We start from the raw sequence: 15,180 nt of genomic DNA on the forward strand, positions 1-15,180 counted from the left end.
AAATATACTAGATTTTTTTTAAATGATAAATGATGCTGAATTTACGAGGAATTATATTAAACAGAAAAAAATCGTATTCAATTTAATAGAAAATATACTCCATTCTAGTTTAATGTGCTGAATTTGATAGGAATTATACTCATTTTTAGATTATTTGTATCAAAAAAATATGAGGATTAATTTTGATAGAAAATATACTCGATTATAGTATAAAGTACTGAATTCTAGTATAAAGGGCTGAATTTAACTCCCTGAATACTTATTTTTTGACTTTTTATACCTAAAAAGTTGAGGGGCAATTTAGGTAACAATATTTACATGAGAGAGTTGAAACAAGTAATACTTTGCATGCAGGGAGTACAAATAAAATTTTTTGGACATAAAAATTACATGTAAAGTTAACATTATGATTGAGAATTTTTCTCTAATTTACCGTTAAATCTATCACTTTGAATTTATTTAAATTGTTACACCTTGTATTATGAATAAAAAACCATGAGATAATATTGGACAGCATGTTTTCAAAATTAATGAATGGATATACATTGTCGATTGCAATTATTGTTAATTAAAATTTTCTATTATTATAATACATCTTAAGTTAATTTTAAAACCACCAATGAAAACCCAACATCTATCAAATAAAATCATATAGTTAAACACATATCTTTCAAATGTAAGAAGCCAACGCAAAGTAGGGGGTAGCCACCTGTGTTGTCAACTAGAACAGCACATCTGACCCATAGTTATTAATGATGCATTATGCATAGTTAATATGCAAAGTAGCTCCTTTGTGCTATGTTAAAATATATTTGAGTGTTTCTATTGATATAATGTAAAAGATATTTGATGCTATCTAATTTATCTTATAGATGGGCTAGTGACTCAAAGCTCCATCAACTCACTGTTTGAACCAAGTAAATTGCAAAAAGTTGTATAATAAACTTTTCGTGCTAAATTACAATTTCATTTGCTGAGTTTTTATACCAAACAATTTTAAGAAATCACTAACTGTAGATAATTGGTTGAAGAACCAGTTACCATAAATATATTTGATCCACTGTTGTTAGTTCAAGCGCTTTCAAAAACTAGATGCATTCCTGAAACATGAAAGTTACATTTGGAACTAGGGGGAAAAAAAGAGAAGGTAAAATATACATCTGTACAAATAAAATCTTCACTGCGAAGTGAAATAGAATTTAAGGAGAATCATGTTTGGTTGCAATTTAAACATCATCATTTAAACTGTAGGACATTGTTTAAACTTGTTGGTACCAAGATCTTTGCAGCGGCTAGCACTCGGGCATATTGACAAGCAAGGTTCTGTGAGGGCTTTGTCACTGGCTGCCGGTGGAGGAAGAAGCCCAAAGTTGAACTGCAAAAAGAATGTGATCAGAATTAATATTCTAATTTGCTTTCAAAAAAAAAAAAAAAAAAAAGGAAAAACTGTGGGCATATGAAAGAGTCTTGATTATCTCACAGAAACTGCAGTTGAGTGATTCGAGTTCTTATGAGAACACCTAAAGGTAGAGGGTGGCAGCGTAATGACACATACTCCCAGACATTTATTTTCCTCAAGATACTTGCATCTCTCAACAAAGACCTACACAAAGAATAGTCAAGAAATAACACAAAAAAACAAGTCAACTCGAATTATCACAGCAGTTGCATACCAAAAATCAGATAGATTGGGACTTGAAGTTAAGGAAAAAATATTACGCCACTGGAGCAGGATGACCCATCATCCAGATCAATAGAATTAACTAAACATGGGCCCATCAGCCATTGGCATAAGATTGCAGTTGCTCGTGCTGCACAACACACGATAAAATCATAACCTACCAAGCATCATAGATGCTATTTTCCCTTCATTAACTGGTGCTATAAGCATCTTAAAAAGAACAAGCAAGAGCGGAGGAAATATTTGCATGAAGAACCCGAACCTGTCAATCATTGTCAGTTATAAAGAGAACATATTTGCAGATTACTTGTCCAGTAATGAAATAATCCAGCATATTCTGCAAATTTCTTACAAATACATATTAAAAAACAAAGTATTCAAAGTCGGGTAAAAAGGGCATTGCACCTACTTAAAAGTGAAGGAACCTCCAAAAACACTATTGATTATTAGGGAACTAATATCAAATTTGAAATATTATTTTGAATTATGTTGCAAACTATTATTTTCATGAATTTTGAATTGAAATTTAAAGAGTTCAATGATCATAAAATTATTCATAATGGAAAATGGAGATGTTATTCCCTTGTTTCTTCTCCGAGTAAGCCAAGCCTAATATGTGGACACCATAATTACCATGTACAAACACACTTGGTCTATAGGAGGGTTGTGACTTCAAACTTAGCCTAGAAGTTTTGGTGTAAAAACCGGCACATTCTGTGTCAAATTCAATTGACGGGTCACAGGACAAGTTGATTGGTCAACTAATCAGCAAGTATATATGTCAACCAATTACCATGATCAGACATCAAAGCACATTTTCAGAATTCTTTATATATGAGCATTTTAATCTCCAGCTTATTAATTTGCATGGTTGTCTTGCTTCAGCAATGATACGGCGTATAGAGGAGGGCCCCGAGGGGGTCACGAAGTCAGAAGTCAAAAGTCAAGAGGACATGCTAGTCAGAAGACAAGGTAATATGACAGTCAAAAGTCAAGAGGATGTGACAGCCAACAGTTAAAGAGTACGCGACAGTCAATAATCAAGGAAGGAAGGGGCTTGAACCGCCCCCGCGTTAGCAGTCGCATAATTCCCTGTCGGGGCGTTAGCAGTCGCATAATTTCCGATCGAGTACAGTCAGAATAGGCGATAAGATCTGACTTTATAAATGGTTTGGGTACTTGGCTAAGACAACTCCCGACCAACCCCCGACGATCAGATCATGAAAGCTATCATCTCCACCACCGACTTAGACAACACCCAAGCGACCTACTACAGCTCATTCTCTTCACCAAGGTTCCATCATTCTAGCACAACTAAGTGGTCAGCCTGTGCGGCCTTCATCTTAGCCCGGGTGGAGCATCGTAACCTTCTGTCAGAGAATAACTACCATTCTCCAGAGAATATTCCAATGGTCTGTCATTTCCTAAGAATGGAACCTTCTTTCAACTAATAGGAGGGCGCCACGTGTCCTCTCTCACCCGACAGACCCTGACACCCGACATTCTCTGACATTAGTTAGACCCTAGAGGTACGCATCGCCATATAAAAAGGGAGATTCTCTCCCTTGAGCAGTTACGCGCACATTCATACTCGTTTTCTATAATTCTTTTTTTCTTCGTACACTGTTCTTTTAGGAAAAAAATATCTGACTTGAGCATCAGAGGGTCTTCGCCAGGGACTTTTTTCTTGGTTTTTGACCTTTAACGCTCTGTGTGCTTGTCCAAGTGCACGCAGAGTCTAAGTACCACCGGTTTCGTCACCACTGTCGTCTTTCCGGTGCACATATGCTAGGAGTGTCAAAGTCACCTCTCCGTCAATACCAACATCATCTCAGTCGACCTTCGTCTGACTTAGATTCTGGACAGGATCAAGCAATTAAATTAGTAGTGAAAATAGGTGGAATTCAAGATGAGGTGATTCAGAATTTCTAGAAATAACCATGGGAACCAATTATAATTATGATTGAATATGAAAGATAAAACAAACTTATAGAAAATCCTATTATCAAGTCGGATAGAGGAGTAGATTGTTAGAAGAAAGGACTATTTTACTAGGACTGAAGTTACCTGCTTGTTGAATGTTCTAATACAAATTGATCAGCGTCACCATTTGGTGGACGTTCCAGCTAAGCATATCATTGATTGCCAAATAGAAATTTAGTTATACGAGAATGAAAGAAGCAAAATGTGGTCGACAGGTCAGTGCTAAAATTTTATATTGCAATGGCATTGGTTATTTGACTTATAGTTAAGTTAAAATCAACTAAACAGATGCTATACTGATTCTATCTGGAAGTTGGAGATAGCACGTTGAATAGATGATGGTGATATTGACCAAATGAAAACTCTTTACCAGCGGAGGGGGGCTATGAATGGGGGTGAAAAATTCTTTCCGCACACACTCAAATGAGAAACATAACGTTGGTGTCAAAAACCAAGGAAAGGGTACGTAGAGAAGGCCCTCTTATGCTCAAATTAACATATTATCCGAGTGGAAAGTAGAATAGTAAAAATGTGTAGTCTTGTATGTGCATGGTGTTGGTTAGTCATAGGAAAACATACCGATTTCACTGTACAAAATTTTTTTTTACAAGTATCGAACCTTTCCTTAAATAACCTATTATATTCTTTAGAAGTTAAATTAGGAATTGCAGACGAAACTTAACATCATTGATTCCAAATTTAACTTATCTGTTCTTAATGGTTTAGATTTGAATCGCAAGCGGAACTTAACACTATTGATTAAAATCCACCTATGTTATTAATTTCATTAAATATTAATTTTTAAAATTGGCTTCCAAGACTGCATGGCGAGACACATGGCCTTCTTGGATATGGGAGCAACCACCACCGCCTAGTCAAAGCCTTTTAAGGAAAACTAATATTTAATTTCCTTAAATAACTCTAGGTTAACCAAAAAGAACAATCGAATCACAAATTCGAAAAAGAAGAAAACACAAACTCGAATAATAAATTCGAAAAACTAGATCTAATTGTCTCTTGTATTTAGAATTCTTTACAAAGAAAATAACTAGTATGATGCGGAAGAAAATTACTAGTTATACCTCTCTTTGTAAGCTAATGACCTCGAGATCTTTTGTCGTATTCCTCGTCTCGCCTTGGACATCGTGTGGGCGACGATCTTCCAAGATGAACACCACCCAAAAGTTTTTTCCTCTTCTTCTAAAATCCGGCCAGCACCACCACCAAGGAGAAGAGAGCAAAAGGGAAAAGAGAAGGGAGAGGGTCGGCCACACCAAGAAGGTCTCCAAGCAAGAGAATAAGAATTGTGTCTCATGAAGCCCCCTCACCCCTTCTTTTATATTAGTTGCCCAAGGTAAATAAGGAAAGAATTTTTACAAAAATTAAAATCTTCCTCTAATTTTCCTTTTCCCTTTTAATTTTTCCTTTTCTTTCCTCTTGATTGAATCAATCACCAAAATTAATTGATGATGATTTTATTTTAATTATGGCCGGCCCCTTGCTTGGGCACCAAGCAAGGTGGCCGACCACCTCATCAAGAGAAAACGAAATATATTTTTTAAAAATTTTACAAGAAGAAATCTTCTTATAAAATTTACAAGCTCTCTTTCCTAAAGTAGAAGTTAAAAAAAGAAAAGTTCTAAAAATTAAAACCATGTTTTAAAATTTAAAACTTCTCTTATAAAATTTTCTTTTTTAACATGATGATAGAAAATTTAAATTTTAAAACTTCTCTTTTTTTTTTTTCTCAACCATGAAGATGGTTAAAAAAGGAAAGTTTTAAAAACTTTTAAATTCTATTTTAAAACATGTGACCTAATTCAAATAAGAAAAGTTTTTAAATTTAAAATTTCTCTTTTAAAACTCATAGTTTTCTTCAAAAAGAAGATTTTAAAAATTCAAAACACCCCTCCTATTTGAATTATTCTTGGTCGGCCCCTACATGCTTGGTCACCAAGCAATAGGGCTGACCCCTATAAAGAGGATGTGGCCGGCCCTTGCTTGGTAACCAAGCATTGGACCGACCCACTTCTTGGACACCAAGAAGAGCCTTACATTTGAATGAAATTGAGGCTATAATGAGGCTACGACAGGGACCTAGAGGAGAAATTGGTTTTGGACTTCCGATGAGCTTGAATATCCCGTGCTCGCCCCGAACACACAACTCAAGTTCATCGATAATAATTCATTCCACTAGAGAGTTATTACTGCACTACCACATCAATCCCAAATTACATTATGGACTTCTTCTTATCATGAGTGTGTCAGTCTCCCTGTGTTTAAGATAACAAATGTCTATTAATTAAATAAGTTACTGACAATTCATTTAATTAATATCTAGCTTCCAATAGTAGTACCACTCAACTTCATTGTCATGTCGGACTAAGTCCACCTGCAGGATTTAACATGGCAATCCTTATGAGCTCCTCTTGGGGACATTCTCAACCTAGATAACTAGGACACAAATTCCTTCTATAATCAACAACACACATTATAAGTAATATCATTTCCCAACTTATCGGGCATATTGATTTATTGAGCTAAACCTCACCTTTTGATAAGTCAAAGAAATAAATATTAAATATATGTGCTTGTCATTATATTAGGTTTAAGAGCACACACTTCCATAATAACTAAGGTCTAATTCTTTTACTAAGTCAGTACAAAAAGAACTAATCTAAATGGTCCTACTCAATACACTTAAAGTGTATCAGTGTAATTTATTAGTCAAGATAAATTAATACTTAATTACACTACAACTATTCTGATGGTTTGTTCCTTTCCATCTTAGTCGTGAGCAACTTGTTTATAATTTATAGAGAACCGACAACATGATCTTCTGAGTGTGACACCACACTCCATGTTATCTACTATATAAATTAATTGAACAATTACATTTAACAAATAAATGTAGATATTGACCAATGTGATTCTTTTATTTCAAAAATAAATGTTTACAAAAGCTAGGCTTTTAGTATACACTCCAACAATCTCCCACTTATACTAAAAGACTAAGTTGTCATATCTGTTGGATCGTAGACGTTCGATAGAGGGGGTGAATATCGAAAACCGTTCATCGATAAGTGATTTAAACGCAGTGGAAAAATTAAGACAATGCAATGCTAACACAAGAACCAATTTTACTTAGTTCGGAGCCTTTGGCGACTCCTATTCCAAGGCCCGCACACAAGGGTGCTTTCATTGGGCAATTCACTAGCAATTCGAAGAATGTTACAATTAAGAATTACAGGAATGCTAATAAAGAAAATTAATACCGACAAACTGAAAAGAAGTAAACTGAAGACAACGCTTTGTCGGAGTAGCCTCAAGGCGTCGCAGGAGCACAGTAGAGAAGAGAGTTCTGAGTTGTTGTTGAAGCTCTACCTCTGCCCCTTCTTTTATATGAGGCTCGGGGCGCCCCAGATCCTTTCCGGGCACCCTGGTGAGACGTGGCAGGTCCAACCAGCGAGCTTCACGTGGCAACGACGTGTTCAAGATAAAAGTTGCCTCCCGGGCGCCCGGACCACCTTTTTCCAGGGATCCGGACGCCCGGACTACCTTTTTCCAAGGATCCGGGCGCCCGGACCACCTTTTTCCAGGGAACACCTTTCCTGCAAAACAAGGTTAGTCCGAGGCAAATAAATAATGTATATCCTGCAAAACAAAGTGTTAGCACAGTTTATAAGTTCAATATAAAAGGTATGACTTAGATTCCGTCTTTCCGAGACCGGAATCTAGTCACGATCTCGACTTAGATATCCGAAATGGATCTAAGCCGGATCGACGCCTAACGTTCCCTTCCCGGGAACGCGTCCTCACAGCCACTCCCTTCTAGTGACTTACCTTTACTCACCTGCCAGATGTCTGGTCAGCCCTTCGACCCGTCTGGACTTCTCGCCAAGCGTCCGGTCAGCCCGTCGACCCGCCTGGACTTCTCGCCAACTATTCGGTCAACCCGTCGACTTAGCTGGACTTCTCGCCAAGCATCCAGTCAGCCCGTCGACCCGCTTGGACTTCGTGCCAGATATCCGGTCAGCCCGTTGACCTGTCTGGACTTATCCTGCACACTCAGTCAGAGTGTTAGATCACGACAAACCTAACTTAACCTGATTTGTCATTCATCAAAACCTGAGTTAGACCGTTAGTGCTAACCGCACCAACAATATCTATTGTCATACATCTGATTCCCATCCCCTCCACATGTCGATCAAAAGCTTTCGCTGGAAGGGCCTTTGTGAAAGGATCTGCCAGGTTATCTGCTGACACAATTTTGGCGACGACAACTTCTCCTCGCTTGACGATGTCTCGTATCAGGTGGTACTTGCGCTCTATATGTTTACTTGCCTTATGGGCTCGCAGTTCCTTTGAATTTGCAACTGCACCGCTATTATCACAATAAATTGTGATAATCTTGGGCAAACCAGGAATCACATCTAAGTCCATTAGAAAGTTCCTGATCCACACAACTTCTTTGGCTGCCTCAGAGGCTGCCACATACTCGGCTTCCATAGTTGAGTCTGAGACGCATTTATGCTTAACACTCCTCCATGCAATGGCTCCACCTCCTAGAGTAAATACATAGCCTGATGTAGACTTACTATTGTCCCTATCTGATTGGAAGTCCGAATCTGTGTAACCCACAGGGAGCAAATCATCTGCCTGGTAAACTAGCATATAGTCTCTAGTCCTTCTCAGGTACTTTAATATATGCTTTACCGCAGTCCAATGTTCTTGTCCAGGGTTACTCTGATATTTGCTAACCATGCCCACGGCAAAACAGATATCAGGTCTCGTACACAGCATTGCATACATAAGGCTTCCTACAGCCGAAGCATAAGGAACTGCCTTCATGTCCTCTATCTCATCTCTTTAGATAAGGCTACTCCATGCCTGAAAGGTAAGAAACTTTTCTTGGAGTTTTGCATGCTTAAAATGAGCAAGGATTGTATCTATATATAAAGTTTGGGATAAGCACAACATTCTTTTCTTGCGATCCCTTATAACTTTGATCCCAAGAATGTATGCACATTCTCCTAAGTCCTTCATATCAAATTGTTTGGACAACCATACTCTTACGTCTGATAATACCTTGACATTGTTACCAATTAACAAAATATCATCTACGTATAGTACAAGAAATACCACCACGTTTCCATTACACTTCTTGTATACACAAGACTCATCCGGACACTGAATAAATCCATATGACTAGATTACTTCGTTAAACCGGATGTTCCAAGATCTTGAAGCTTGCTTCAGTCCATAAATGGACCGATTAAGCTTGCACACTAGATGCTCTTTGCCCTTTTCAATGAACCCTTCTGGTTGCTTCATATGGATGTTTTCTTCAAGACTTCCATTAAGGAAAGCTGTCTTGACATCCATTTACCAAATCTCATAATCCATATGAGCGGCAATGGATAAGAGTATCCGGATAGACTTAAGCATGACTACCGGTGAAAAAGTCTCCTCATAATCGATTCCCTCTTTCTGAGTATACTCTTTCGCAACAAGCCTTGCTTTGAAGGTTTCTACCTTCCCATCTATCTCTCTTTTCCTTTTGTAGATCCACTTGCATCCAATGGCTTTTACACCATCAGGTGGTTCTACAAGCTCCCAGACCTTATTAGAATACATAGATTCTATTTCGGAATTCATTGCCTTTTGCCAAGATATTGCATCTATATCTTGGAGTGCTTCGTCATATGTTCGGGGATCAGGTTCATGTTTATCTGGGATCAAGTCCGAAGACTCTCCCAAAAGCATGAATCTCTCAGGTTGCCTTACAACCCTCCCACTACGACGAGACACTGTCTCTGGTTGTGTATCATGTGTGAACCGTGTTGCAGTTTCTTGTAATACTTCATCTTGTACTGTTGGTACTAAACTAGACGTGTCCTCGCTAATTTCTTCTAGAACAATTTCACTCATGGGCTTATGGTTCATTACAATGATCTTATGGTTCATTACATAATCTTCTTCTAAAAATTGAGCATTGGTGCTAACAATGATCTTTTGATTTTTAGGATTATAAAACAAACCACCTTTCGTTCCCTTAGGATATCCCACAAACAGACAAACTTCTGTATGTGATTCCAACTTGTCAGTATCTCCCTTCAGCACATGTGTTGGACTACCCCATATCTGGATATGATTCAGACTAGGCTTTCGCTCATTCCATAATTCCATGGGAGTAGAAGGAACTATTTTAGAAGGTACCATATTCAGAATGTACACTGCTATTTCCAGAGCATATCTCCAAAATGAATTTGGTAATTCTGAATAACTCATCATCGATCTAACCATTTCCATAAGAGTCATATTCCTTCGTTCTGCCACACCATTCTGTTGGGGTATACCAGGTGCAGACAATTGGGATTGAATCCTGACTTCTGATAAGTAACTCCTAAACTCTCCAAAGAGGTATTCGCCACCAAGGTCAGACCGTAGTGTCTTGAAACTTTTACCAAGACGTTTCTCCACATCAGCCCTATATTCCTTGAACTTATCAAAGCATTCAGACTTGCGGCGCATCAGGTAAATGTATCCATATCTTGAATAATCATCTATAAAAGAGACGAAGTATTCATAACCACCTCTTGCCTGGATAGACATAGGACCACACAAATCAGAATGAACCAGTTCTAACGCATCTTTAGCTCTATACCCCTTGCCCTTAAAAGGTATCTTGGTCATTTTATCTTCCAAGCAAGATTCACATGTTGGAAAGTTTTTCAACTCTAATGAACCCAAGAGTCCATCGGCTACAAGCCTTTGAATCCTACTTAAGTTAATATGACCAAGCCTTAGATGTCAAAGATACGTTTGGTTCATTTCCGAAGGTTCTTTTCTCTTATTAGAGTTAGAAGATGTGTTATTAATTTTCATATTTTGCTTTGTGCGAGAAATTGGATTTAAAGTGTATAAATTGCCAACCAATGTACCAGAACAGATAATCACCTTATTTCTCTTTATAATGACATTATTACTAAAGGAAACAAAATATCCATCCAAATATAATTTAGAAACTGAAATTAAATTCTTTCTAAAACTGGGTACATAAAGACAATTTCTTAAAATCAAATTTCTATTCCTATCAAATGATAAGTAAACGTCTTCCACTGCAATAACCGCCACCTTAGTAACATTGCCCATGTAGACAGTTATCTCTCCATCAAATAGTCGCCGGGTTTCCTGGAACCCCTGTAAAGAATTGCAGACATGATCAGTGGCTCCTGTATCTACACAACAGGTGCTGGTAGATAACACCGCTAAACACGTTTCAACTACTAGAGTATGAGATATACCTTTATTGTTCTAGTTCCTACGAGGACAGTCCGCTTTCTAATGTCCAGACTGCTTGCAGATGAAGCACTTGCCCTTCGGCTTCTTCATTCCAGCTTTCTGTCCTGTACCTTGAGGTTTATTCACCTTCTTTGCTGAAAATACCTGTTTCTTCTTCTTCTTGCCTTTCGACTTAGAAGTAGAACAATTTTCAGCATAGTGAATCTGAGAACTGTGACGAAATATTCCTTCTGCTGCCTGTAGTTCTGTCAGAAGTTCCGCCAACGTATACTCTCTTTTGTTCATGTTATAGTTCAGGCGGAACTACTCAAAACTTCTGGGTAGCATTTGGAGAATTATATCGACCTAGGTTTCCCCATCGATTTCTCCTCTAAGAACTTGTATTTCGTTCAGATAGGTCATCATTTTGAGGATATGATCTCTTACGGGTGTCCCCTCAGACATGCTGGTTGTCATTAGCTTTCTCATTGCCTCTTGCCTAGCAGTCCGACTCTGGTGCCCAAAGAGTTCTTTGAGATTGTTCATTATATCATAAGCTGTTGGTAAATCTTGATGCTGATGTTGCAATACATTTGACATTGATGCCAAAATGTAACACCACGCCATCTCATCAGCTTTTACCCATTTCTTATGATACTCAATCTCCTCTGGGGTAGAGTCACCGTCAGGTGTATCAGGGCAAGCCTCAGTCAGTACAAACTTATAGCTTTCAGCAGTAAGAACAATGTCTAGGTTTCTTTTCCAATCAATATAGTTTGGACCAGTAAGTTTATTCTCTTTTAGTATAATGGCTAGTGGATTGAAAGTCATCCTAATAATCACAAAAATAAACTTTGGTCAAGACTAAATTTATAATAATATTAATTTCTCAAACAATACTATTTTAAATTAGCCAACACCTCAAATCACCATGAATATTGCATGCCATGTTGGTGTGGATGTATACCAATTCAACATTTGTAAGAGGAGGGTGTAACCCATTAATTTTATTATCTTGTCATCCTAACTTTATGACAAATAAAATTAATAGTTGGTTTCACTTTGGTCACACAATACAATAGCAGTGACTCCGTTGTGGAGGATACTATTGAATGCGTCTAAGTGTATACCATTACTTGATACTAAGTCCATTAAATAGGATTGTGCCCCTTCAGTTGGAGAAGATTACACGCTCCTAAATAATTTCCTATAACCATCCATTAAGGAAATTTGATCTAGTGATCCGCAACAAACCCATCCGTTGTGGAGGGAGGCACTCAGAGCCAACACGCAAGCTTGTTGCATCACTTACAAATCAGTAATGGAGACCATGGGATTTATTAAAATCCCTCTCCCACTTACTTATTTAAAATGAGGAATTTTAAACTATCCTAGTATACATCACATGCATACACACACATCACAATAAATAAAAACAATAAATATGGAAATTATTTTCCAACTATTATGGCCTTTTTCTGTTACTGTCCTATATGTGCTCCAACCCTAGCTGCTACCATCTTTAGCCACCGCCATCGGGTCGAATCGTCGCATCCATTCTTGCTTCTTATTCCGCTGCGCCTCTGGTGCTCCAAAAGTAACACGCCTCGTAAGAATCCGATCTGCGATAAAAATAGAATTTTACATATATCGATCCTATATTTCACGAGGGAATGTACATGTATTCTAGATCGAACAAAAAATAAAATTCTCAAAATAATACAGCTCCTGCTGTATTTGATACATACAATCATGCACACAAAATAATGCCCTTGACATGTCCAAGGGTCCAATCACACACAATATCTAAAAGTCATAATAGTTGGAGCCTGCAACCAAAGAGTTAGCACATCCTACTATTATCCTGCCTAAATTATGTATGACATGTGCATAACCTATTTGAATTCTAAACACACAAAGGCAAACCCTAGCTCTGATACCAATTGTTGGTTAGTCCTAGGAAAATGTACCGGTTCCACTGTACAAAATTTTTTTTTACAAGTGTCGAACCTTTCCTTAAATAACCTATTGTGTTCTTTAGAAGTTAAATTAGGAATCACAGACGGAACTTTACATCATTGATTCCAAATTTAACTTATCTGTTCTTAATGGTTTAGATTTGAATCGCAAGCGGAACTTAACACTATTGATTCAAATCCACCTATGTTATTAATTCCATTAAATATTAATTTCCAAAATTGACTTCTAGGACTGCATGGCGAGGCACATGACCTTCTTGGATATGGGAGCAACCACCACCGCCTAGTCAAAGCCTTTTAAGGAAAGCTAATATTTAATTTCCTTAAATAACTCTAGGTTAACCAAAAAGAACAATTGAATCACAAATTCAAAAAAGAAGAAAACACAAACTCGAATAATAAGTTCGAAAAACTAGATCTAATTTCCTCTTGTATTTAGAATTCTTTACAAAGAAAATAACTAGTATGATGCGGAAGAAAATTACTAGTTATACCTTCTCTTTGTAAGCTAATGACCTCGAGATCTTTTGCCGTATTCCTCGCCTCGCCTTGGACGTCGTGTGGGTGACGATCCTCCAAGATGAACACCACCCAAAAGCTTCTTCCTCTTCTTCTAAAATCCGGCCACCACCACCACCAAGGAGAAGAGAGCAAAAGGGAAAAGAGAAGGGAGAGGGTCGGCCACACCAAGAGGGTCACCAAGCAAGAGAATAAGAATTGTGTCTCATGAAGCCCCCTCACACCTTCTTTTATATTAGTTGCCCAAGGTAAATAAGGGAAGAATTTTTACAAAAATTAAAATCTTCCTCTAATTTCCCTTTTCCCTTTTAATTTTTCCTTTTCTTTCCTCTTGATTGAATCAATCACCAAAATTAATTGATGATGATTTTATTTTAATTATGGCCGGCCCCTTGCTTGGGCACCAAGCAAGGTGGCCGGCCACCTCATCAAGAGAAAAGGAAATATATTTTTTAAAAATTTTACAAGAAGAAATCTTCTTATAAAATTTACAAGCTCTCTTTCCTAAACTAGGAGTTAAAAAAAGAAAAGTTTTAAAAATTAAAACCATGTTTTAAAATTTAAAACTTCGCTTATAAAATTTCCTTTTTTAACATGATGATAGAAAATTTAAATTTTAAAACTTCTCTTTCATTTTTTCTCAACCATGAAGATGGTTAAAAAAGGAAAGTTTTAAAAACTTTTAAATTCTCTTTTAAAACATGTGACCTAATTCAAATAAGGAAAGTTTTTAAATTTAAAATTTCTCTTTTAAAACTCATAGTTTTCTTCAAAGAGAAGATTTTAAAAATTCAAAACACCCCTCCTATTTGAATTATTCTTGGTCGGCCCCTACATGCTTGGTCACCAAGCAATAGGGCCGGCCCCTATAAAGAGGATGTGGCCGGCCCTTGCTTGGTCACCAAGCATTGAACCGACCCACTTCTTGGACACCAAGAAGAGCCTTACATTTAGATAGACTTGATGCTATAATGAGGCTACGACAGGGACCTAGAGGAGAAATTGATTTTGGCCTTCCGATGAGCTTGAGTATCCCGTGCTCGCCCCGAACACACAACTCAAGTTCATCGATAATAACTCATTCCACTAGAGAGTTATTACCACACTACCGCACCAATCCCAAATTACATTATGGACTCCTTCTTATCTTGAGTGTGTTAGTCTCCCTGTGTTTAAGATAACAAATGTCCATTAATTAAATAAGTTACTGACAACTCATTTAATTAATATCTAGCTTCCAATAGTAGTACCACTCAACTTCATTGTCATGTCGGACTAAGTCCACCTGCAGGATTTAACATGGCAATCCTTATGAGCTCCTCTTGGGGACATTCTCAACCTAGATAACTAGGACACAGATTCCTTCTATAATCAATAACACACACTATAAGTAATATCATTTCCCAACTTATCGGACATATTGATTTATCGAGCTAAACCTCACCCTTTGATAAGTCAAAGAAATAAATATTAAATATATGTGCTTGTTATTATATTAGGATTAAGAGCACACACTTCCATAATAACTAAGATCTAGTTCTTTTACTAAGTCAGTATAAAAAGAACTAACCTAAATGGTCCTACTCAATACACTTAAAGTGTATCAGTGTAATTTATTAGTCAAGATAAACTAATACTTAATTACACTACAACTATTCTGATGGTTTGTTCCTTTTCATCTTAGTCGTGAGCAACTTGTTTATAATTTATAGAGAACCGACAACATGATCTTAT

The 15,180-nt window shown here is 37.2% G+C and overlaps 1 protein-coding gene across 1 annotated transcript; it reads right to left on the reverse strand.

Annotated features, from left to right (window-relative positions):
- Window positions 1–1,240: 1,240 nt before the first annotated feature.
- LOC122004464 (beta-carotene isomerase D27, chloroplastic-like) lies at window positions 1,241–1,954 on the reverse strand. The gene is made up of 4 exons (XM_042559349.1): window positions 1,843–1,954; window positions 1,720–1,811; window positions 1,487–1,603; window positions 1,241–1,375 (listed from the first exon to the last, which is right to left on the reverse strand). The coding sequence occupies exons 1-4, from the start codon at window positions 1,952–1,954 to the stop codon at window positions 1,241–1,243; spliced, it is 456 nt and encodes a 151-aa protein (XP_042415283.1).
- Between the last annotated feature and the right edge of the window lie 13,226 nt (window positions 1,955–15,180).

Source organism: Zingiber officinale, chromosome 7B (assembly GCF_018446385.1).
Source record: "Zingiber officinale cultivar Zhangliang chromosome 7B, Zo_v1.1, whole genome shotgun sequence".
In the NCBI taxonomy this organism is placed as follows: domain Eukaryota; kingdom Viridiplantae; phylum Streptophyta; class Magnoliopsida; order Zingiberales; family Zingiberaceae; genus Zingiber; species Zingiber officinale.